At 48.2% G+C, this 21,772-nt stretch overlaps 2 protein-coding genes across 2 annotated transcripts; both read left to right on the top strand.

The window, feature by feature from the left end:
- Positions 1 to 182: 182 nt before the first annotated feature.
- Positions 183 to 8,337, top strand: LOC133356492 (jerky protein homolog-like). The gene is made up of 2 exons (XM_061574023.1): positions 183 to 942; positions 3,709 to 8,337. The coding sequence occupies exons 1-2, from the start codon at positions 825 to 827 to the stop codon at positions 5,550 to 5,552; spliced, it is 1,962 nt and encodes a 653-aa protein (XP_061430007.1). The 5' UTR covers positions 183 to 824; the 3' UTR covers positions 5,553 to 8,337.
- Positions 8,338 to 9,217: 880 nt separating this feature from the next.
- Positions 9,218 to 20,868, top strand: LOC133356422 (gastrula zinc finger protein XlCGF7.1-like). The gene is made up of 5 exons (XM_061573940.1): positions 9,218 to 9,603; positions 11,207 to 11,284; positions 12,350 to 12,520; positions 13,229 to 13,363; positions 14,115 to 20,868. The coding sequence occupies exons 2-5, from the start codon at positions 11,209 to 11,211 to the stop codon at positions 14,570 to 14,572; spliced, it is 840 nt and encodes a 279-aa protein (XP_061429924.1). The 5' UTR covers positions 9,218 to 9,603; positions 11,207 to 11,208; the 3' UTR covers positions 14,573 to 20,868.
- Positions 20,869 to 21,772: the final 904 nt, after the last annotated feature.

The raw sequence follows: 21,772 nt of genomic DNA, 5'->3' as shown, positions 1-21,772 counted from the left end.
CCGAGATCCAAGAGATATACATCTAAACAGATTATTGAAATGGAAGGATAAGGAAAAGAGAGATGAGAGAGCTGAGACGAGATGTAAAGATTCGTGAAATAAAAGAGAAATAGTCGTTTCTCCTATAACGCCGTGTGTTGCTTTAATAACGTGAATTGGATATAACGCGATGAATGTATTAGGGAACGCAATTTTTTCTTATAACGCGGATGCGAATTGGATATAACACAATATAACACGATCGAGTGACTGGAACGATGTCGCGCGAATAGGAATAAGAGGTTGTACAGCTGCCTCGGCGTAGCGTCACAATGCGGGTTGCGGCTGGATGCTTCTAGATGCTACCCACGTGCCTCGATCTTTGTTCAGCCTGCGTACGCATCTCACGTGTTATCACGGACTGTGCTTTACCCTATATTATATATATTTTTTTATTATAACGCGGCTTTTCCATAACGCGGTGTTCTTCAGGAACGCAACTACCATGTTATAGGAGAACAGACTAAACAAGAGATGGATGAGACCTGGAGATGAAGATGTACAAGTTAGACGTGCCTCATGTGATGTCATAACGTCTGTTCACGTGACATGATGTCACGCTGCCCGCCAGCACATGCTGAATGTGTGAATGCGGCTCACTAGAAATATAGTTGAAGAACCCTCATGTAGAAGAACCATAGGCTGATGGGCTAAATTGTTATTTTATTATTGCATGGACAGACAGTGACAGTTATTTTAGCGCTGCAGCCTTGATTTTTAACTGCCACCATCTGTACGTATACCCGCCCGCAGGACAGGAAGGCGAATATGCCGACTATGGTGAGATGGCGGGAGGAATTGCGGGAGAGACAGCAGGAGAGACGGCGGGCGACATGACGAGCGAAACGCCATCGCAGTCGTGGGGAGAAGTGGAGGTAACACTGGAAGACTCGAGTGGTGATGGTGAGTATCGCTCACGGACCTCAAACAGCTATAAAAGTTTTTTTTTTTGTTACTACCAGGTGAGGCCCACTGAGCTATATACAGTAAACTCTCGATTATCCTTGTGCAGTTTATTCGGTTTGCGGATTAATTGCGCACCTGAGATTTTGACAAACTAATGACTCGTGGATTTTCCCTAAATCACAAATTAATAATCGAAAAACGGTTATACGTTGTTATTCGTAGAAATGTTTATTACAAGTCCCTTGTTTAAACCTAACAAATATATGCTCCCGTTAATCTGAATTCCACGTGATCGTCTCTTCAGTACAGTAGTTGCATATCATTACAACAGTGGGCGGAGTTTGATTTTGATTGGCGTGGCTCTGCTGTTCACTTAGCGAGCCGAGTCTTTTGCGTGGGAGCTGGGAAGTGTTATCACTGAGCACGAGAATCAATCGGTCGATCGTTAGTATTTGTTATGAATCTAAAGAGTAACAATAAAAATCGTCAGTACTACTATTTCTGTAATATTAATTAACAAACTACATTTTCTTAACTTAACCATAATTTATACCTATATTAGTGATTTTTCTCTTAGAGATCCGCGAAAAATGGATAATTTTAGATTATCCCGGAGTTTAAATTATCCTCGGCCGTCCTCCCTGTCATTAGCATGGATATAATCGAGAGAATACTCTAGCTCTTTTTCAGAAGCGACCTGGCCACAAATGATAGTCCAACAAAGTGGCTTATTGCGTGGAAATGTATGGCAGCCAAATACTCTAAACGCGTGTTTCTAAATGTGGAGGAAAAAACCTCAGGACCTGGAGAAAAATGCACGCGACCACGGGGAGAACTTGCAAACTCCAAATATACAAGCATAGGATCGAACCCACGACTTGTATACCAGATGAGGTCGTTAACATCTCGCCATCGAGGTGCCCAGCGTTGGTGCTTGATAAGCACTGTCATCAGCCAGCAGCAGTGTCATCGTCAATATCAGAGTTGTCATTATTCGTATCGTCATCATCGGCAGCAGCAGCTGCAGCGGGTCTCTTTTGCCCAATAGGTGTCCCATTACATGACATGGTTCGTTGTCTGCAAACCACTCCACCACGGTCCTTCGTATCCCGGCTCACCACTTCGAACCACATTTTCTCGTATGCCAAGTAATGTGATAACCCGACCAAAATGTAGGTGCAGTTAGCCATCAACCAACCATATTTCACGTGGAGGATTTTGTGCAGCCATTGGTAACTCGCTGATCTTGAGAACCGTCCCGAATTGCGGGTGGCTGTTGAGATTCACTCACGTAGGTTACACACGTCGATGCAACTGCCTAAGGGAAACGAATATGTGACGCCGTGTGACGAGATGGGGCGGGGTAAAAAATCGTCCAAAATCGCGTGACGTCATTTATGGACGGCCCCTCACAACTAAATAATATACAGCTGTAATTATGTAACCTCGGATAAACTGGTCTTCCTTGATAAAAAAAGAGGTGATGCACATCAATACGCTGTCATCTGGTTGGAGGCATTTATGAATTCATAATTTCTCTCGATGAGCGTGACATTTTAACAACTTGGGCAAATTGAGAGGTGGCTCCTAGGCCAGGAGCACCGAATTCTAATCCGGGATTCTATCACATGTGGTTAAGCGCAGTGAGTTTCCAGTCTCGGCCCGGTTGTCAATAATTAAATGCCCATCACCATCGGTGGAGTTTTACTTCCATATTTTGGGGGAGGGTTGGGGTAGGCAGGGGATCGCTTTTCCCTCACTTTAGGAATCGCGGGTGCATATCATTAATATTTTAAAAAATCTTTATTGTAAACTACTGAAACGAAATTTATAAAGGTGTCCAGTTTGGGGGTGAGGGGGGGGCACGAGCGTGCAACGTCCCTCCTCTCCCCCGCAAACTCCGCCCATGCCCATCACGTGATGTTCCTGTGTGAATGTTCGACTGTTGGAGGACGAACATAGCCCCGCAGGTGACAATGTGGGAAAGGGTGCCCCCTGGTGTATGGGGTAGGGAGGTCACTCGAAGGGATCCTCAGACATGTGGCTTCCCATCTGTGCCACGGTGAAAATAGGTAGCCAATCGAGCTAATCAGAGTTAGGTTGAAGCTTTGTTAATAACTAAATAAAGTCTTGAGGCTCTATTAAGAAGAGCCATCACAGTTGGTGAGTGACGTGACTGCAGAATCACTCGCGTAAGTGTCTAATACGTCTCTCTGCACTGATCCAGTGAATCTCTAAACTTGACATTCTGAGACATGGAGGCTGTCCCCTCGGGATAACGGCGACTTGGGGCGGCCACCCTGGGCCCCGCACTTTGGGAGGCCCCCCGCGCTTCGATGTCACAGTGGTTGCAGATGTGAAGGCGTTGGGGGGGGCCCACACTGTGATTTACCCCGGGCCCCGCATCAAGACAGATCGCTTATTTACCTGTCTACAAGAGATGTTTGTTTAATGGGTTGTGCATCTTCCATCTTAGTGCCAAATTGCATAAAATGTTGACGTTTATTCTTTTGTGGAGTCATTGGAGATGCAGTTCACTGAACTATATAACTGATTAAAGCATTTTCTGGGTTCCAGCATTCAGTCTCTGTACTTTAGGAGTGCACGTAATTATTCGTTGCCCGATACCACTCCATATCAATCAACATTTTTGGCTCCCAACTGTCCAGCTTCTCAGTGTAATCCCCGCGCGTGTGGCTGCGAGACGGGTGCAGCAGGCAATGTTGCAGCGCCCTTTGACACATGGCTCTGTCCTCCAAGCAGAGATGAATTCTGGCAAGCGCAAGCAAGCGTACCTGACACCCGGCGCGTCACCGCTGCTCCGGAAGAGGATCGTGCTGTCCCTGGAGACGAAATTGCGCATCCTACGGCGTCTGGAGAAGGGCGAGACAGCCAAGCAGCTCGCGTTGGAATTCAACTTGGGCCACCGCACCATCTACGACATCAAGAAGGCCAAGGAGAAGCTGTGGCGGCTCAACAAGGTGCTGGATGTCGACACGGGGCTCTCGTACATGAAAGTGATCCGCGAGTCGCGCTTCCCGCAGCTCGAGGAGGCCGTGTACAAGTGGTTCCGGCAGCACCGTGCCATGGGCCTCCCCATCACCAGCTCCATGCTCATCGAGCAGGCGCGGCACTTTCACGAACACCTGGGCCTCACCGAGCCATTCGCCGCAAGCGCCGGCTGGCTCCGTAACTTCAAGCGGCGCTACTGCATCGGCGAGCTGGGCGTGTCGGGCATGGACCTGGGGCGGGAGAGCTTCGTGAGCACCCTGGCGCACGCCAAGGAGGACTTGGCCAACCCGCTAGCACGCGTCCGCATGGGCGGCGCCTTCCCTGCGCCGTACCCCCAGGTGGTGGTGGAGAAGGTGTCGGACGATGCGGCGGAGGCCCTGGCGGCGCGGGAGAGCTTCATGAAATTCCTGGAGGAGCAGGGGTTAAGCCCACAGCAGGTGTACGCCGCCACGGAGACGGGGCTCTACTGGAAGAGCCTCCCCGCGCGCACCGCCGCCGGGAACTGCCGGGTCGGCAGGGATCGCATCGCGCTGCTCCTGTGCGCCAGCGCAGCAGGTGCACACCGGCTGCCCCTCGCCGTCGTGGGCAGGGCTGCCCACCCGAGGGTGTTCAGGAACCTGGACGTGAGCCTGCTACCCGTGCACTACTACAACCACAGGCGTGCGTGGGTCACCACCGACATCTTCCGCCGCTGGTTCCGCGAAAGGTTCGTGCCGGAGGTGACGCAGAACCTGGAAGCGCTGGGGCTACCGCCCAAGGCCGTGCTGCTGCTTGACAACTCACCCGCACACCCCGACGACGGCTCGCTGTGCTGCGGGGACATCACCGTCTTCTATCTCCCCCCGAACTTGGCGCCAGCGCTAAAGCCCCTGGAGCAGGGCGCCGTAGGCCACCTGAAAGCGCTGTACCGCCGTGAAGTGGCGCGCGGGATTGCCTTGGGCGTGGATGCCGACCTGCAGTCCTACTGGAAAGACTTCACCGTGAAGCACGCCCTGTACACTGTCGCCACCGCCTGGGACGCTGTGCACGAGAGGACGCTGCAGCGCTGCTGGAGGAAGCTGTGGCCGCGTGCGTGGGGGGTGGCTGAGCCCGGTATCCCCGACCTTGCTGCCAGGGGAGAGGCGGCGGGGGGAGCGCACGGGGAGGGAACACGCGGGGTGCAGGAAGACGAGGAGGGACTGAGTGTGCGCAGCTTTGTGCAGGTGTTACGCGCCGTGCCGGGCTGCGACCGCGTCGGGGAGAGCGACGTCGCCGAGTGGTTGGAGGTGGACGCCGCCGACCCGGGGCGCGCGCCGCTCGGTAGCGGCGCAGGCGGACGCGGCGCCGATGGCGGCGGCGACGCCAGCGACGGCGACAACAGCGAGCAGGAGGAGGAGACGGTGCCCGTGAGCCGGATCACTCACAAGGAAGCGGTGCGCGTGCTGAGCCGCGCCATCGAGTACGCGCAGGAGCAGGCCGACACGGACCACAGCGAGGTCTACCTGCTTATGGCGCTCAGGGACCAGGCGCTGAAGAAGCACAAGCAGCACGCACGTCAGAGGGTACTGGGCTACGCCGTCCCTCCTCCGGCCGCACCCTCAACGTTGCGGCAGTGACCGCTAGACCTGATCAATGCCGCCACCTTCCTAAGATGTTATTCCGCTCCGTAACGTTACGTTTGGTTGTTTCGCTTGCGTCTTTACGCTGCTGACGGTCCCAAGCGCAGGAGTTTGATTATTTGGCTGCGCTGCATCATGAGAAGTACCCACAATGCCATGGGAACATTACCGGAGCACATGTTACTCAAAGTAGCCTGGTTTGCGTGCGGGTTTACGCGTCTAAAGTTGTATGAGTGTTTCTGGAGGAGCTGTCTTTTTTACGAGTGGTGCGATATATCCAGCAGAACCGTGCGATGAAATGCACAATTTCTGGATATGATTTAAGGTATTTTATTGATTTTATTTGGCTTGACACTGTAAAAACATGGTGTGATTTGTGGGGAGTGGTGTCATTGTACTTACACTACAATCCCAGCTGTCAAAGTTAAACTTCTTAGCACTCTCAGCAATTTTACCTAATGGGTCTCTCCTCTTGGTTGACAGCATGATTGTCTGGTGCCATGAGTCCAAAGGAAATAATTGTTGGTCAAACCACCCCATCGTGCAATTTGCTGGCCCAAATAGGTGTTTGCTAACATAATTTAGTCCCAACAATTATAAGCAGGCCAAAAGGGCGTATTGCTATCAACGTATGAGACTTGCGTTGTAAAAGAGACATTAAAAATCGCTTATTCACATTGAAGCCAGGGCTCTGTGAATAGTAGCTCGTCTTGCGGTGCTTGAAAGTAGTCAAAACACCATTGGTTACCCATTGTAACTTGGTTGCTTGCAACTGAATGCCTTACATGGTGACGTCTGCCAATAGTTGCAGACCGGTTACAGTTGAGACACTCGACTTTGGAGTTATCTGCTCAGTGAAATGTCGTAACATTTTTCATATGCACATTTGGGAACTATGTTACAATCCTGAATACGCCGTTTAATTTCCTATTTTTGGGCTCAGATGTGGACAAATCAAATCACAGTTGATTTGGTTGTGCTAGTTCAAAAGCAATTTGGACAAATGATCGCACTTAAGTGTGAACCTAGCATCAGACTGCAAATATCACTCTTGATAGTAAGCAGTAGTGGCTCAATACTGGGTTTTTGCATCATGTTAGGTGCCTGACAGTATTTGTGAGTTTTAAAAGGTATTTTTTAGTTGATACCAAAATCATGTTTGGTGATTAGCAGACGTAAGGGGAATTATGTTTGTTGATTTCCTTCATTCGGAATGTTATTTCATATTTATAGTCTCCACAAATACGTATGTTGAAGTTCTTCAGCACTGTCTGTAGCCAACCATGCTAATCGGAGATGCGGGGGAAGGACAGTAAACTAAAGACAAAAATAAGTTCGGAAGAAATTAATTTTCAATCTCGAAAATTTGTTTTCAATCTAATGTGCTGTCCTATACAATCGTGCGGTGGTTAAACAGATAATTCAGAGAAACAGTTGACGTATGGATAAGGTTTCTCAGTACAAAGAACCACATACAGGTTTACCTCGCTTTATGAAGTAGATGAGTTCCAAAAAAAGGGCACACAGATCGAAACAGCACGAGACGGCTGCTGGTCGAGTCGCGTCTCACACGTCCAATCGCGTAGCCGCATGAGTGAATTCAAAGAGCATAGAGCGAACTTGTGGTCTAAAGAGGCTCATCGCACGCACGCATGCGAACTTGGACAAATTTAACCCACGTAAAGCGAGGGAAACCTGTATTAAAATGTGCTAAAGTCTACTGATGTGTTGTGCACGTACAACCTGAACACGGTCCATCACTCTCACAGGGTTGATCAAATGGCTTTCCGACTTAGTACTGTCGCGCTCATACATTTGTCTCGTCGTTTGATCGTGTGGAACACGTTTCCTGCTCTGACGAATAAATTACGACGTAAGCAGTCGCGCCCTTCGGCGTGTAAGAAGGTCGTTTTGACGCAAGCTCGGAATTAAATGAAAATAAGTAAACTGCCTCGTCTCTGTGCTCTTTGTGTGTTTTTATTGACATGAATTCCTGCAGTCATTCAAGATTTGTAGAGACCTGTCGCCGAAATAACGCTTTGGTTTTTTTCCATAAAAAAATTATGATGTATGTTGGTCTAGAAGGTCCATGGGTTGGACTGTTGTAACTTAACGGTTCATACTCTTTGGTTCTTTCGGTAAAGTCACGTAGGTATAAAATAAAATAAATTAAATCATCAGGTGGGAAAACCACAGCACCTGATGATGATTGCTTGTGTTGCAATCGAAACGTCGTGATTTAATTTATTTTATACCTACGTGACTTTACCCGAAAGAACCAAAGAGTATAGATCCCTGCAGTCACGAAAACTTCAAATCTAGATTTATTTTTTACGGTTCATACTTTTGTAGGTTTAATCATCTTAGCCATGAACTTTATGACCAGATGAGAGCTCGTTGAGACAACGTCCTCTATTGTTCAGAAACCTGGGGTGCAAATAAAAGGTACAAAATACCAATCTAGGAAAACTCTAAAAAACAAAGTTTTGAGAAAAATAAATCCCAAGAAAAAACAATGCGAGCAGGATAGCCTCATTTGCATGAGGGATCTGGGTCACTGAAACGTTGGAAGTGGAATGCACACCCCAGGCCACACACGATGCTGTGGGCGACCTGTTCACTACAAAATAAATAAAGTGCAACAATGAAGCAAAAGGAAATCTGATCTTTTCAAAACTGCGTAACAAAAAAAGCCACGCAGAGACAACACATCCAGACATTTCAGCCACGGCGGAGGCGAGTCTGCAAGCAGAACACCATCGCTCTGGTCTTGATAACATGAGTGCCACTATTCTTTGGTTCTTCGGTAAAGTCACGTAGATAGAAAACAACAAAATAAAACAACCAAAAGCTCACGACGTTTAGATTTTGGATTAAAATCTAAATATTACCGCCTCTACGGGGAGGGTTTCCACATAACCATAAGCCTGATGACGACCGCTTGCGTTGCGATCGAAACGTCGTGAGTTTTTGTTTATTTTGTTTTCCATCCACGTGACTTTACCGAAAGAACCAAAGAATATGAATTCCTGCAGTCACGAAAGTTTAAAATCAAAATTTAACATGAGTGCCACTTCGTGAGCAGTCAACCCATTACTAGACTGACCCCTGCCACAGGAACGTGGAATTGCCACCGCTGGTTCAGCACTCGTCACGCAGGTGACCACTGCCCAACACAATTTTGGGCGTGGGGCCCATTAGATTGCGTAAATATGTGTCGTTAACCGACCACCACCCGACACAGACAATTCGTAAGGCTTGCCACCTAAACCACTTCAGCACACCGGTCGCGTTGGAGAGTAAGCCCCCATAAACCTTACAAAGTAGTAACTAATTGGCACGTCTTGTTTACTAATCAGTGGTGGGTTAACGACACATTTCCGCGATCTAACCCAAAAAAAACCCTTGACTTATGAATAACATTGGTAGCGAAAGCCTCCAATATATCACACAACGAAGAGGCCCTCTATCCAACCACATCACAGTTGCAGTTCACGAACGCCCCCTTCTCTCTCACCCCCCCCCATCCCCCTCCCCCGTCAACATTTCTCTCGCTGGCGTTGTGTGGCTCACGAACGCAACCCCACCCCCCACACGGGATTGCCACAAACACTCGGCGTAGCGTTTGCAATTGTCGAACGCACCCCCGTAAAACAGTTTGACGCACGCGTGAATTGTTAGTTCGCGAACGCACCCCCCCACCACCACCACCACACAGACAAAGGTCCCCCGTGTAGCCTCCCCACCACCACCACCACACGGCCGCCGAGGCAAAGTGCAGTTAGCGAGCGCCTATTGACGGTCGGCAATGGCGCGCGACGTGGTGACGGCGGTGCCGGCGCTGCCCTGGACATCGCCGCGTCCGGCCGTCTTTGTTTCCCCGGCGCCGATGTTGTCGAGTCTGCGGTAATCGCCACTGATGGTGGCCGTGAGAGGCGGCGGTGGCGGCGGTGGTGATTCGCGGCCCATTTCGTCTCCGAACGCCGTCGAGCCGTGGACAGGGAACTCGCCGCCGTCCCCCCCCCCCAACACCAGCGGCTGCCTCCAGGTGAGAGAGCGACTGGGGCCAGGCTCTGTCGACTGCTGCGTGAAGGTCGACACCTCGAGCCCTCCACCGTTCGCCACCGTGGTTTTCAACTTGTCAGGAGTGTTGAGAGCTGTGAGCCATCGGCGGGTGAGCCACCATCAGGGGAGTGAGCCGTGAGAGATGTGAGCCGTGAGAGATGTGAGCCGTGAGAGATGTGAGCCGTGAGAGATGTGAGCCGTGAGAGATGTGAGCCGTGAGAGATGTGAGCCATCAGAGAGAGAGCCATCATCACAGAGAGAGCCATCGGATAGCCATCATCAGAGAGAGCCATCATCAGAGAGAGAGCCATCATCACAGAGAGAGCCATCGGAGAGCCATCAGAGAAAGAGCCATCATCACAGAGAGAGCCATCGGATAGCCATCATCAGAGAGAGAGCCATCATCAGAGAGAGCCATCATCAGAGAGAGAGCCATCATCACAGAGAGAGCCATCGGAGAGCCATCAGAGAGAGAGCCATCATCACAGAGAGAGCCATCGGATAGCCATCATCAGAGAGAGAGAGCCATCATCAGAGAGAGCCATCATCAGAGAGAGAGCCATCATCACAGAGAGAGCCATCGGAGAGCCATCAGAGAAAGAGCCATCATCACAGAGAGAGCCATCGGAGAGCCCATCATCAGAGAGAGAGAGACATCATCAGAGAGAGAGAGAGAGACATCAGAGAGAGAGAGACATCACAGAGAGAGCCATCGGAGAGCCATCATCAATGTGGGCCATCATCAATGTGGGCCATCAAGAGCCTGAGCTATGAGTGTGATCCATCAGAGATTGATCTTTGAGCAGTTCATTGTATGACTTATTGTGGATTGATTAATCAGTAATTCCTCGGTTGTCTGATGCAGCCAGGGATTATTGGTAAGTTTGGGATATCATCTATTAGGAGTTGATACATCAAGGTTTTATCCGTTTGGGATTGATCCAGTGGTAATCCACAATGGGGGTGGGGGGGGGGTTATTGTGCTTGGTGTGAGCCCTCTGTGATTAATCGCTCAGGGTTTGACCAATCAGCGTCAGAGATGTTAACTGCCTCGCCTGGTATACAGGAGCTCGTGGGTTCGATCGTGACACTGACGCCTGTATATGTGGAGTTTGCGTGTCTCCGGTTTTTCCTTCCACATTTAAAATCGCATGTTTAGAGTATATGGCTGCTAGAAATGTCCACACGATAAGCCACTTCGTTGAGCTGTCATTTGTGGCCAGGTCGCTTCTGAAAAAGAGCTATATAGCTCAGTGGGCCTTACCTGGTAAAATAAAAAGTTTATAAAAAGTTTATGCATACTAAAATAAAAAGTTTATTAAAATAAAAAGTTTATTTTAGTATGCATAAGTATGATCAAAATATCCCCTACGAATCATAAGTTAAATTATAAAAGGGCTGTACATGCAAATTGTGTTATTAGGTGGTAATGACCGTGAGGTTTTCCCGATTCGTGGACATTCTTCCTTGTGCTTGTTTCTTGTTTCTCAGACGTCCCAACTGGTGGAAATCCTCTGGGCTGCTATCGGATGAGCCGAGGTTTAAGCGACCGATATCTTATTCTCGTTTGGCGTTGTCGCGTGCAGAGATGTCGGATTCGCGGAGAGGCGGAGGAGCCGATGCTGCCCACGCGGAGGTGAAGATGGAGGAAAACAGCGATGAGGGTCCGTTTTTCGCTCACCGGAGTATTTGCCCACAGCTGCTCAGGAGTACGGCCTTAGGTTGTTGCAAGAGGCCCATTTTTGAGTCTGTCACGTTCTCCACAGTAGACCACGGCCTAGGTCAGGGGTCGGCAACCAAAATAACAAGAAGAGCCATTTCTTTCCAATTCGGTACAAAATTCAGTATTTCAAGAGCCGCAATGCATCTGAGTACATACGTACTCATCGTCAAGAAGCAGCCCGTAAAGAGCCGCATGCGGCTCCGGAGCCGTAGGTTGCCGACCCTTGGCCTAGGTCAATAAAAACTATGCAGTATACTGTGGTGGCGTGAGGTGTTACCTAGCTTGCCTGGTATGCCGGATGTCATGGTTTCGATCCTGACCCGGACGCCTGCTGTATGTTTTGAGTTTGTATATTTTCCCCACGGTCGTGGGTTTTTTCTCCAGGTCCTCTGGTTATTCCCTCCATATTTAGAAACATGCATTTAAAGTATTTGGCTGCGATAGATTTCCACATGGTAAGCCACTTCGTTGAGCTGTGATTGGTGGCCAGGTTGCTTCTGCAAAAGAGCTACGTAGCTCAGTGGGCCTTACTTGGTAAAAAAAAAAATTTTGTTGAAGTAGATCCAACATTATACTGCTACCATCAGATCTTGGTAAAAATTAATCCCCGCCATCGAAAAACACAGATGCCAATTCCCAAACTGTCTTGGAGTTCATTAGGCCTTTTGTTGCCTTCATCCTAATTGTTCATAAAGTGAAAGAATGTTGTGATTTACCTGCAGGTAGTGATGAAGTTTTCAGTTTGGATGTTTCACCGGTACACAATGCCCTACGCTTACAAACGATGTTGTAGCATCTTTAAAGGTTGACGCAACTCAAAATAATAAATAATCATGTATACACATGGATTAATCAGAGGTGCGGGGGAAGGACAACAATCTAAACACAAAGTCGTTCTGAAGAGATGAGTTTTCAATCTATATTTACAAAGTATGACGTTAGACTTCTCACTTGTTTCCATAATCGAGATCACAGTTCTCATACCATTGTTTTCCCTGCACGGCAGACATGGGTGAGGTTAGCAGTGGAGCTCCAGCACAGCAGCATCGGTCACCATGGAGATGTGTGGGAAAAGAGGGACCTGGAGTTGGGGAAGAGCTCGAGGGAGGGGACGAGGGATGCGGTGGTGGCGAGGGCTGGCAGGAGGAACCCAGAAACGTCGCTCTCTCCTGCGTTGGTAGGCGAGCACTCACCTCTACACCCTCGCCTCTTACTGGCGACGTCACTGTTACAATCATGCGGCTATCTAGATGATCGATTGCACTACTAGTCGGTTCGATTACTCGACGAATCGGACAACATGAATATACGGGAAAATCCCCAGGTTGCGGAAGACCCAACTTACGGAAATGCTCCCAAAAATCATGTAAAAAAATGCAATACTGTATGCGTAAATGTTTGCATTAGTTACGTAAGCGCAAACAGTGCGACGCGGTGAGGTTGCAGATGAATCCAGCAGAGCGAGGCGTAAGACGGTATTCATAAACAATTGGACACAGTTCAATATATGTTCCATTAGTTTAATTATGGGTAGTGTTAGGGTAGATGTTCGATCAAATGAAAGAATCATAGGAAGTGCAGAGCGTATGTACAGCAATACGATACAGTACTGAGAGAAAACGGTAGGGGAGGCACAACCATTTCTGGATATGCGATTTAATTGTTGATTTTGGGGGGGAAATGTTCTGACATATGGTAAATTCGGGTTGCGATTATTTCTCGGGAACCTAACCCTTCCGTAACCCGGGGACTGCCTGAAGTCGGAAAGACAAAGTCTTCACTCTTTAGTTGAGAATACATTTTATCATTTTATCAACCAATCACGTTCTTCCCAATCCCGAGGGTGAGAGTCCAAGCCACGGTTGTTGCTGTTGCGGCTGCTTAGAGGTGGAGGACGACTGCCCGGGAGATGGAGCTGCTGTGGAGAACGGCAATGCGGAGGAGGAGGGGAGTGGCTGGAGTCATCGCGCACCCATGGTCAATGAGGGCGACGCAGAGGAGAGCAGCGACAGTAGCGATGGTGAGTAGCGGCGGCATTCTTCTCTCTCCCCACGTGTGCGATCAAAGCAGCGTCAAAATTCCATTACAGGTAGTCCTCTACTTACGATGGAGATGCGTTACGACGACCCCATCGTAATTCAAAAATATCGTAAGTCGAAGATGGCCTAGCCTACCCAGGAGTCTTAAAGAATGGTGATAATTTAGCAAAACGGAGCAATTTACAGTACCGTACTGTATATATACTGTATGTATGTATTTATTAATTACAATACTGTATTATTGCACAGTAAAATGTAAAGTAAAAAAACAAGGTAAATTCTGAGCCTACCTATATGAACTGAAATTTAATATAAAGTTTTTGCAGGAAACAATCCTATCTGCTATGAAATTTTTAAACATGCATTCAATGTATGTATCGTATCGTAGTAACCCTAAATGAAATCGCTAAAGCTACGTATCATACATACTTCCTCCAATGGCTCCCACTGCAATCGGATCCCGTTTCAAGATCAAAATCGTATTCATGGGCTCGCCCCTGCCTCTCCCTTCTCGTTCATTCTACTCTCCACACACTGTCTCATCTCTACTCTACTTCCTTCCACACATTTTCCCCTCTCAAATCACAAGACTCTCTGCCACGCACTATCCTACCTCTCACATCTCGTCTCAGTCTCCGAACTGTACAACACACTTCATTGACTGTGCAAATTATGTACGACCACAATCGCCGAGAGACATCGTCTGTGGTCGCGGTGGAATGTGTTTCCCAGATGAGGAGGACGAGGAAAAGGAAGTGAGGCTGCAAGTGTGCGGGGTTTGCTGGAAGGAGTTCCCCCGGCTGTCTTGCTTGAAGCGGCACCTGACGTCGCACACAGGTGAGAAGGCATTCCCATGCATCGCTTGCGGAAAGAACTTCTCCAGCACGTCGTCGCTCAACAGGCACCGCAAAACGCACGAGGAGGTGAAGCCATTCGTGTGCACTGTGTGCGAGAGGCAGTTCTCGCACTTGGACTACCTGAGGAGCCACCAGCGCACGCACACCAAGGAGAAGCCCTACGCGTGCAGCAAGTGCGGCAAGGCGTTCACACGGCTCACGTACGTGAGGGAGCACGAGCAAGCGCACACCGGCGCGAGGCCGTACGCGTGCGAGCTCTGCGGGAAGACGTTTCCCTACAAGACCAACATGAAGATACACATGAAGAAGCACGGCGAGAAGAAGGAGGTGTAACGCCCTTCAAGCCGGGGGCTGGGGAAATTTCTCCTCCCTCTCTTTTCCACTACGCAACCGGGCCGTGCCGTGGCCATGCCATCGCCGGTTGGGTCAAAAGGCGCCAGGTTGTTTTTGCGCTGCCGACGTTTGCGGCAATGGAAGAAGCCGAGACGTGTGTAGATACTAAAACTAAACTTTCTTTTTTTGTCCAGGTAAGGCCCCACTGAGCTATTTCACTCTTTTTAAGAAGCGACCTAGCCACAACTGATTGCTCAACGAAGTGGCTTTATCATGTGGACATTTATAGCAGCCAAATGCTTTAAACGCATGTTGATTCTAAATGTGGAGAGAAAAACCAGAGGACCTGGAGAAAAATACACGCGACTGTGGGGAGAACATGCAAACTCTAATTAAACAAACGTCAGGGTCTGGATCAAACCCATGTACTCCTGCATACCAGGCGAGGTAGCTAACATCTCGCCACTTCGGTGATGCCGTGTCCTCACAGTGTACCGATTGACGTTGCACGCAACCGACGTGTTATTAAACTTATCCCTGGCCTTGCTTGGCTCCGAGCAAGATACAGATGTCTTGTGAATCCAGTGTATCACAGTTTGGTGTCAGTTTGACTCGGAACATAGTGGAAAAGCACTGTATTGTGCTTTTCCACTAACTTGCCGTTAAATTTGGCTGGTCCATTTGTATTTGCCCATTCATCTCATCCGAGGCCTCGACCTGTTGTTTAACTTCCCCAAGAAAAAATCCCGGGTGTCCACCTCCGATATTTTATGGCTATAGAGGTCTGCATAATACTCTCGTGCAACCTCAACAACACCTTCCGTCTGTGTCTGCCTACCAAGGCTAGGGCTATCGAGCTCATGGATGACACTGTTGGGTTTCCTGCACTTTCTAAAAAAGAAACGCGTACACTTTTCTCCCTCTTCCACTGCCCTAACTCGTGCCCTAAAAACGAACTGGCCTGCCTGATTTTCAAGTGACAAGGAAATCTTGTCTTTTAAATCCCTTATTTCGTCAACCATAGGAAAGCCTAATTCCAGCAACCGGTATGCATTCTCCAGCTTGTCATTTAAGCCCTTCATCGCATTCCCAACACTCATCCTTTTGCTGTGTGCCTGATAGAAACCCCTAGTCCGACTTTTAACCATCTCCCACCATTCAGCCATGGTGCCGAAATAACACTGTAGGCTCCTCCATTCTTCATAATGTTGAATGAAGGCCCGCGCCAGCTTCTCATCTTCCAGGAAACTCGTGTTAATTTTCCAGATCCCTTTCCCTAACATTACTCCACCCGGGATTTGAATCCTCGCCATAACCAATTTGTTATCCGAAAAAGAGACTGGCACAGTCTCCACATGCTCTGCTGTAATCTTAGCAGAAACAAAAAGAAAATCAATTCTCGAATGCAAAGATCCTGAGCTACTGACCCAGGTGAAACCAGGAAGTGCTGGGTGCAAACACCTAAAAGTATTTCTAGATTTGAAGCTTTCGTGACTGCAAGGACTCATATTCTTGGGTTTATTCGGTAAAGTCACGTAGGTGAAAAATTTAAATTAATAAAAGTAAAATAAAATAAAAATCACGACGTTTCGGAGGCAACACAAGCTTCCGTCTTCAGGTGGAACCGTCACATCACGCTTGCTGTATCAAGTAAATGAGAAATTCCAAGAGATCCGACCCCGTATATATACTGGTTGAGGGGGGAGGAGCCAGGACAGGCCCCCTTTTTATTATTATGGTAAGGTTGGTGCGGCTGAAACTACAGCTAGTCTACATAACAAAGGACTGAGCCTTTGTTATGTAGACTGGCTGAGAGGGGGGGGTGCCAGAGTTGTTAAAGTGCAACTGCTGCTAATGGGACCGAGCCCCTGCCATGTAGATGGTAAAAGCAAAAAAGCAGGTCAGGAAGAAACAGCCTCCTGCTATGTTGCTTGGTGGGTAAAACTTAAAGCAGGAAACCAGCGTGTGAAAAAAGAAGCTAAACATGATAAAACAAAACTGGCTGTCTATCAGTAAACTGTACAGTAACTAAAGAATAGTCTGTCAAATAAGATGGTCCAAATATGTGTAGTTAAATCTTTTTTGCATGGTTAATAACATCTTTCCAATGATTACTCAGTTTGTACCCATCATCACGGTTGAAATTATGTCTGTGTTTGTAAATTTGTATGGCTTCGTGAACAAACCTTTGATGGTAGCCAGGAGGTTTGCAGAGCACCTTGGTTTCGGAAAAGACAATTTCATGAGAGCCCACAGCGTTGTAGCAATGATCGGAAATGGCGATCAGTCAAATCAAAATCCTTGACTAAAGCACTGAGCTGTCTAGAAGAAGGATCTATCCTCCGACTCCCAGTGGCAGGCAGAACGTCTGATAAGCTGAGTGGGCAGTTGAAATCTCCACCCAGAACAACATGTCTCTGTGTGACCAGCAGGGCAGATATATTTCCCCACAGCTCCACTCACTCCGAACACTGCGTAGGAGCATATACATTAATTAGACGTACTACAGTTCGTCTATATATGGCATCAACATAATGCAGTCGGCCAGTAACAACTTCCTGGGCCTTCTGTACTCCCACACTTCGGCTTCTTATGAGGATGGCAACCCAAGCATCTGTTAGCATTGCTCCCAGACCAAAAACATTGTCCATCCCAGGATTCAGTCAGTTTTGCCTGGTCGAGGGAATAAGGCAGGTGACATTCCTGAAATAAATAAATGTCTCTATTTAGAGTCCGCAAATAATTAACCGTTGCTTTACGTTTAGCTGCTCCCTAGATTCCCCGCATGTTGACCGATGCAACAGAGAGTGCCATAGCTAAGGGTGTTTAGTCCGGCTCAGCAGAAAAGTCTTCCATCAATGAATAGCAATTTTCATCAACAAGATCCAACAAACTCGGCATTCCCAGATTTCGGGAAAGACCCAATCTCTTGACTCAGCTTAGCTGTTATCTCTTCTTCGGATAAAGCCAAGTTTTCTGTTGAAGAGTCAGACAATTGGGGGAATTTCCCGGAAATAGACCATGATGAAGAAAGCACTCGGTGTTCTCCTCTTCCTATTTGCTTTCTGCCAGCCTGTCCTCACGAATGACACTCTCTTGTCAACTTTCTTCTGCCGTTCTCCATCGTCCTCTGCTGTCTCAACTTCCACTGCCCAGTCAGCCACAGTTGGCTCAGAGACTGCCTCCTCCATCACATTGGCCTTGGAGCTTCCTGCTGACTTTGGAGATGCTCCCCCATCCACAGCTCCTCTCTTTTCTCCTGCTCGAATAGTGGCGTTTTCTGGATGACTGTCGCTCCATCAACATCGTCAGTAGCCAAATTATGTGGAGTGTGCTCCAACAAAGGTTCAGCTTTCTCTCTGCACCCTCCATCAGCGGCCTGGTTTTTACACGCCCGGACCATATTTACATATGATTCAGGGCAGTTCCGGTATAAATGGTTTTTGCTTCCACAAATGTTGCATTGCGCTGGGGCTTGGCAATTATCCACTGCATGATCCAGAGACTTGCAGCGGTAGCACACTCGTGCTTCACATGCCGCTGCTAGATGACCCCGTCCACCGCACCTTCTGCAGAGCTTGGGTTGGCCTTCGTAGACAACGAAGCCTTTACTACCACCAATGTTGAGGGTGCTCGGAATGTATTGCAGGGCACCAACGGCAGCTCTTAGCCTCACCCGCCACTGTCTAGCACCAGTCCAGATGCCCAGTGAGTCCTGGACGCGTTTGCAGTTTGACAACAGATGGCAATGCTGTCGCAGCCAGACCTCCACATCATGATCCGGTAGCGATTAATTTTACAAAAAGACCGTCACCATTTTCGCGTCCAATTCTGACAGTAAATGCAGCTTGAGCAGAGACAGGGGCCTCTCGCCTGCTTTTTCCTCAAAACGTGTCAGAAAGCGTTGTAGTGAATTGCTCGTCTTAAAACTGACATCAAAGGCTCTGCCGCCCGGCAAAGCTATCAAACAAAATAGGTCCATGGGCTCAAATTGCAACATTCCCATAACCGTACGTTCGCACAAAAATCGAGCGGTCCATAGTCACCTCTTCCGTCACCTCCTCCTTGAAGGCAACCCGGACACAGTTGTGGCGTCTGGCACGACCCGGTGTGAAGCCTGCTCCCTGCCCACCGCGCCGACACCCTGCACGTTCCTGGTGCTGTTCCGCCGATGCAGGTTCTGCATTCACCTTAGCAGTCTGTGCCCCCTGGCCAGCAGACTCCCCAATGTCCGTAGCACTCCTGTCGAGGCCAGCAGGCACGTCCAGCCTCCCCAGCAGCTGCCTCCCCTCAGTCGAGACTGACCCTTGAGCTGTGGCAGCTTTCACCTCCGCAGCAGTCGACGTGGCTTGCTCATCCCGGATAATCTCCACAGCTTGGCAGTTCTCCATATCTATTGGCAAAGCACCCACTGGCCTGACGGCCAGGGTACCCGCCTCTCCACGGAAATTTTTAGTAAAGGTATTTAAAAGCTTTTATTTCAGTTATATACAGTCAACAGTTTAAAAATAACAACAACCCACGAGATGGACATTGCCACCAATACAGAATCGCCCACAGTTCCACAACACATGGAAAGTACTGACAACCACAACACTCTTTCCTGGTCTATCAGATATATAGCAAACAAGAATCCGCAATTGCCGACCCGAGTCTCACTCCTCAATTCCCAGTACTATGGCTATTTTTTATAAGTGCTGCCTGTATCAACATGTGCGGCATGGAAGCGGAGGCCACTGCCATTTCTTTTTTGCTGCCTCACTGCGCATTCTTACCCTATCCACCTCCACCACCCGCCAAAGCAGCCTGCAGGTTAGGCGGTAAACATCTGAAGGTGGCATACAGTGAGGGAAAAAAGTATTTGATCCCCTGCTGATTTTGTACGTTTGCCCACTGACAAAGAAATGATCAGTCCATAATTTTAATGGTAGGTTTATTTGTACAGTGAGAGACAGAATAACAAAAAAAAATCCAGAAAAACGCATGTCAAAAATGTTATAAATTTGTAATAAAGGTCGCGGAGGCAACTTCTGGAATCAGGTTTGTTTATTAGCTTTCTGGGCTGGGTGTAAACACCTAAAAGTATCAGTCAAATCTAAATTCTTGACTAAAGCACTGAGCTTTCTAAAGGAAGGATCTATCCTCCAACTCCCAGTGGCAGGCAGAACGTCTGATAAGCTGAGTGGGCAGTTAAAATCTCCACCCAGAACAACATGTCTCTGTGTGACCAGCAGGGCAGATATATTTCCCCACAGCTCCACTCACTCCGAAGACTGCGTAGGAGCATATACATTAATTAGACGTACTGCAGTTCCTCTATATATGGCATCGACATAATGCAGTCTGCAATGCTAACATTGCTCCCAGACCAAAAACATTGTCCATCCCAGGATTCAGCCAGTTTTGCCTGGTCGAGGGAATAAGGCAGGTGACATTCCTGCAAAAAATAAATGTCTCTCCTTTAGAGTCCGCAAATAATGAACCGTTGCTTTACGTTCAGCTGCTCCCCAGATTCCTCGCACGTTGACCGATACAACAGAGAGCGCCATGGCTCAGGGTGTTTAGTCCGGCTCAGCAAAAAAGTCATCCAACAATGAATAGCAATTTTCATCAACAAGGTCCAACAAACTCTCGGCATTCACAGATTTCGGGAAAGACCTTAGCTTAGCTGTTATCTCTTCTTCGGATAAAGCCAAGTTTTCTGTTGAAGAGTCAGACAATTGGGGGAATTTCCCGGAAATAGACCATGATGAGGCACTCGGTGCTCTCCTCGTCCTCTTTGCTTTCTGCCAGCCTGTCCTCTCGAATGACACTCTCTTGTCAACTTTCTTCTGCCATTCTCCATCGTCCTCTGTCGTCTCAGAGGACAGCAGCTCTGAGCCTCAGCCGCCACTGTCGAGCACCAGTCCAGATGCCCAGTGAGTCCTGGACGCGTTTACGGTTTGACAACAGATGGCAATGCTGTAGCGATTCATTGTACAACAAGACCGTCACCATTTTCGCATCCAATTCTGACAGCAAATGCAGTGGTATATACCCACGGGCTATATGCAGAAAAATACGGTATTCGCTCTGAAGAGAAACCAGAGTAAAGCTTAGGGCCACCACTCGTAGGTACTTCTATGAACACACTTTCTATTTATCCTATGGGGCCTTTACTTGGTGACCACCTTTTAATTAAATTTTACTTTCATAATATTAAATATTCGTATATTACATCTTTAAATTAGTGATCCTTTCATTATTATTCATCTGTCTACGCGAAGGTTATTGAAGTTAAAGAAATAGTATACATACTCTATTTAATTCTAGCTGTGCATAAATTATAGTATTTCACCAATGGGGAGCGGTTGGGCCTCTTCCAACCACCTGGCTCCTGGCCACTAGGGGGCGTTTGGGGCACCGTCCCAACCAAGTAACTGGAGATGAGAATTTATTTTTATAATAAAATGTCACAATTCTTTCAACGCGAATTGCGTAACGAAAATTAAATTTTAAGTTGTTCGTATTAGAAACCGCTGCTTGCAACGCCGCGGTCTGATTTGTGCCTCGAGGAGGTCTCGGGGCAGCTGTGATGGCGTCAGAGTGAGAGATATCCCCCTTCATCGTGGCGATCAGCTTCGCATTTTAGCCACGCCGTTTGAGACCCATTCAGGGCGTTGAAAAAGGCGCCCGTGGTTGCAATGAGACGATGTCACAACGCGAGGTTGCACCGTGCAAATATAGCAGCTCACGGTCTTCACGTCTAAGAGAAAACAACAGCAATGGCAGCAGGTGCAAGCAAACAAAGAATTAGCAAGGAACTCTGTGGTGTCACTTCTAAATATTCAAATGCAGTAGAACTTGAATGTCAAGCATTGGATTGGGTGGACGTGCTACGTGGTGCGCGCGCGCGTGGAGGAGGCCGCGATGGCGTGGAGGAGACCACGATGGCGGGGAGGATGCCGTGATACACTCGCACATCATACACTGACTCACTCACACATCATACACTGACTCGCAGATCATACACTCACACAACCACTGACCCATTCACTCAATACACTGACTCATTCACACATCATACACTGGGAGTGTCATGCTGCCAGATATGACTGCAAGTTTGGTCGTACATGTTATGTATATCGTTTATTGTTAAATTTGAATCAAAGTTCCTATGATTACTGTTGTTACATTGTATTTATAGCTTTATTTTGGTGA

This window comes from Lethenteron reissneri, chromosome 54 (assembly GCF_015708825.2).
Source record: "Lethenteron reissneri isolate LAM-NWPU_2019-01 chromosome 54, ASM1570882v1, whole genome shotgun sequence".
Lineage (NCBI taxonomy): Eukaryota > Metazoa > Chordata > Hyperoartia > Petromyzontiformes > Petromyzontidae > Lethenteron > Lethenteron reissneri.
The sequence above is the reverse complement of the archived record's forward strand: the minus strand, read 5'-3'. Positions and strand labels throughout refer to the sequence as shown.

Bases quoted from the DNA above. Each gene is read 5' to 3' on its own strand.
- LOC133356492 (XM_061574023.1), top strand. From the start codon at position 825: ATGGCGGGAGGAATTGCGGGAGAGACAGCAGGAGAGACGGCGGGCGAC. The intron at 943-3,708 runs GTGAGTATCGCT...TCCTCCAAGCAG, and splicing joins GGAAGACTCGAGTGGTGATG to AGATGAATTCTGGCAAGCGC.
- LOC133356422 (XM_061573940.1), top strand. From the start codon at position 11,209: ATGTCGGATTCGCGGAGAGGCGGAGGAGCCGATGCTGCCCACGCGGAG. The intron at 12,521-13,228 runs GTAGGCGAGCAC...GCGGCTGCTTAG, and splicing joins CGTCGCTCTCTCCTGCGTTG to AGGTGGAGGACGACTGCCCG. The intron at 13,364-14,114 runs GTGAGTAGCGGC...TGTGTTTCCCAG, and splicing joins GAGCAGCGACAGTAGCGATG to ATGAGGAGGACGAGGAAAAG.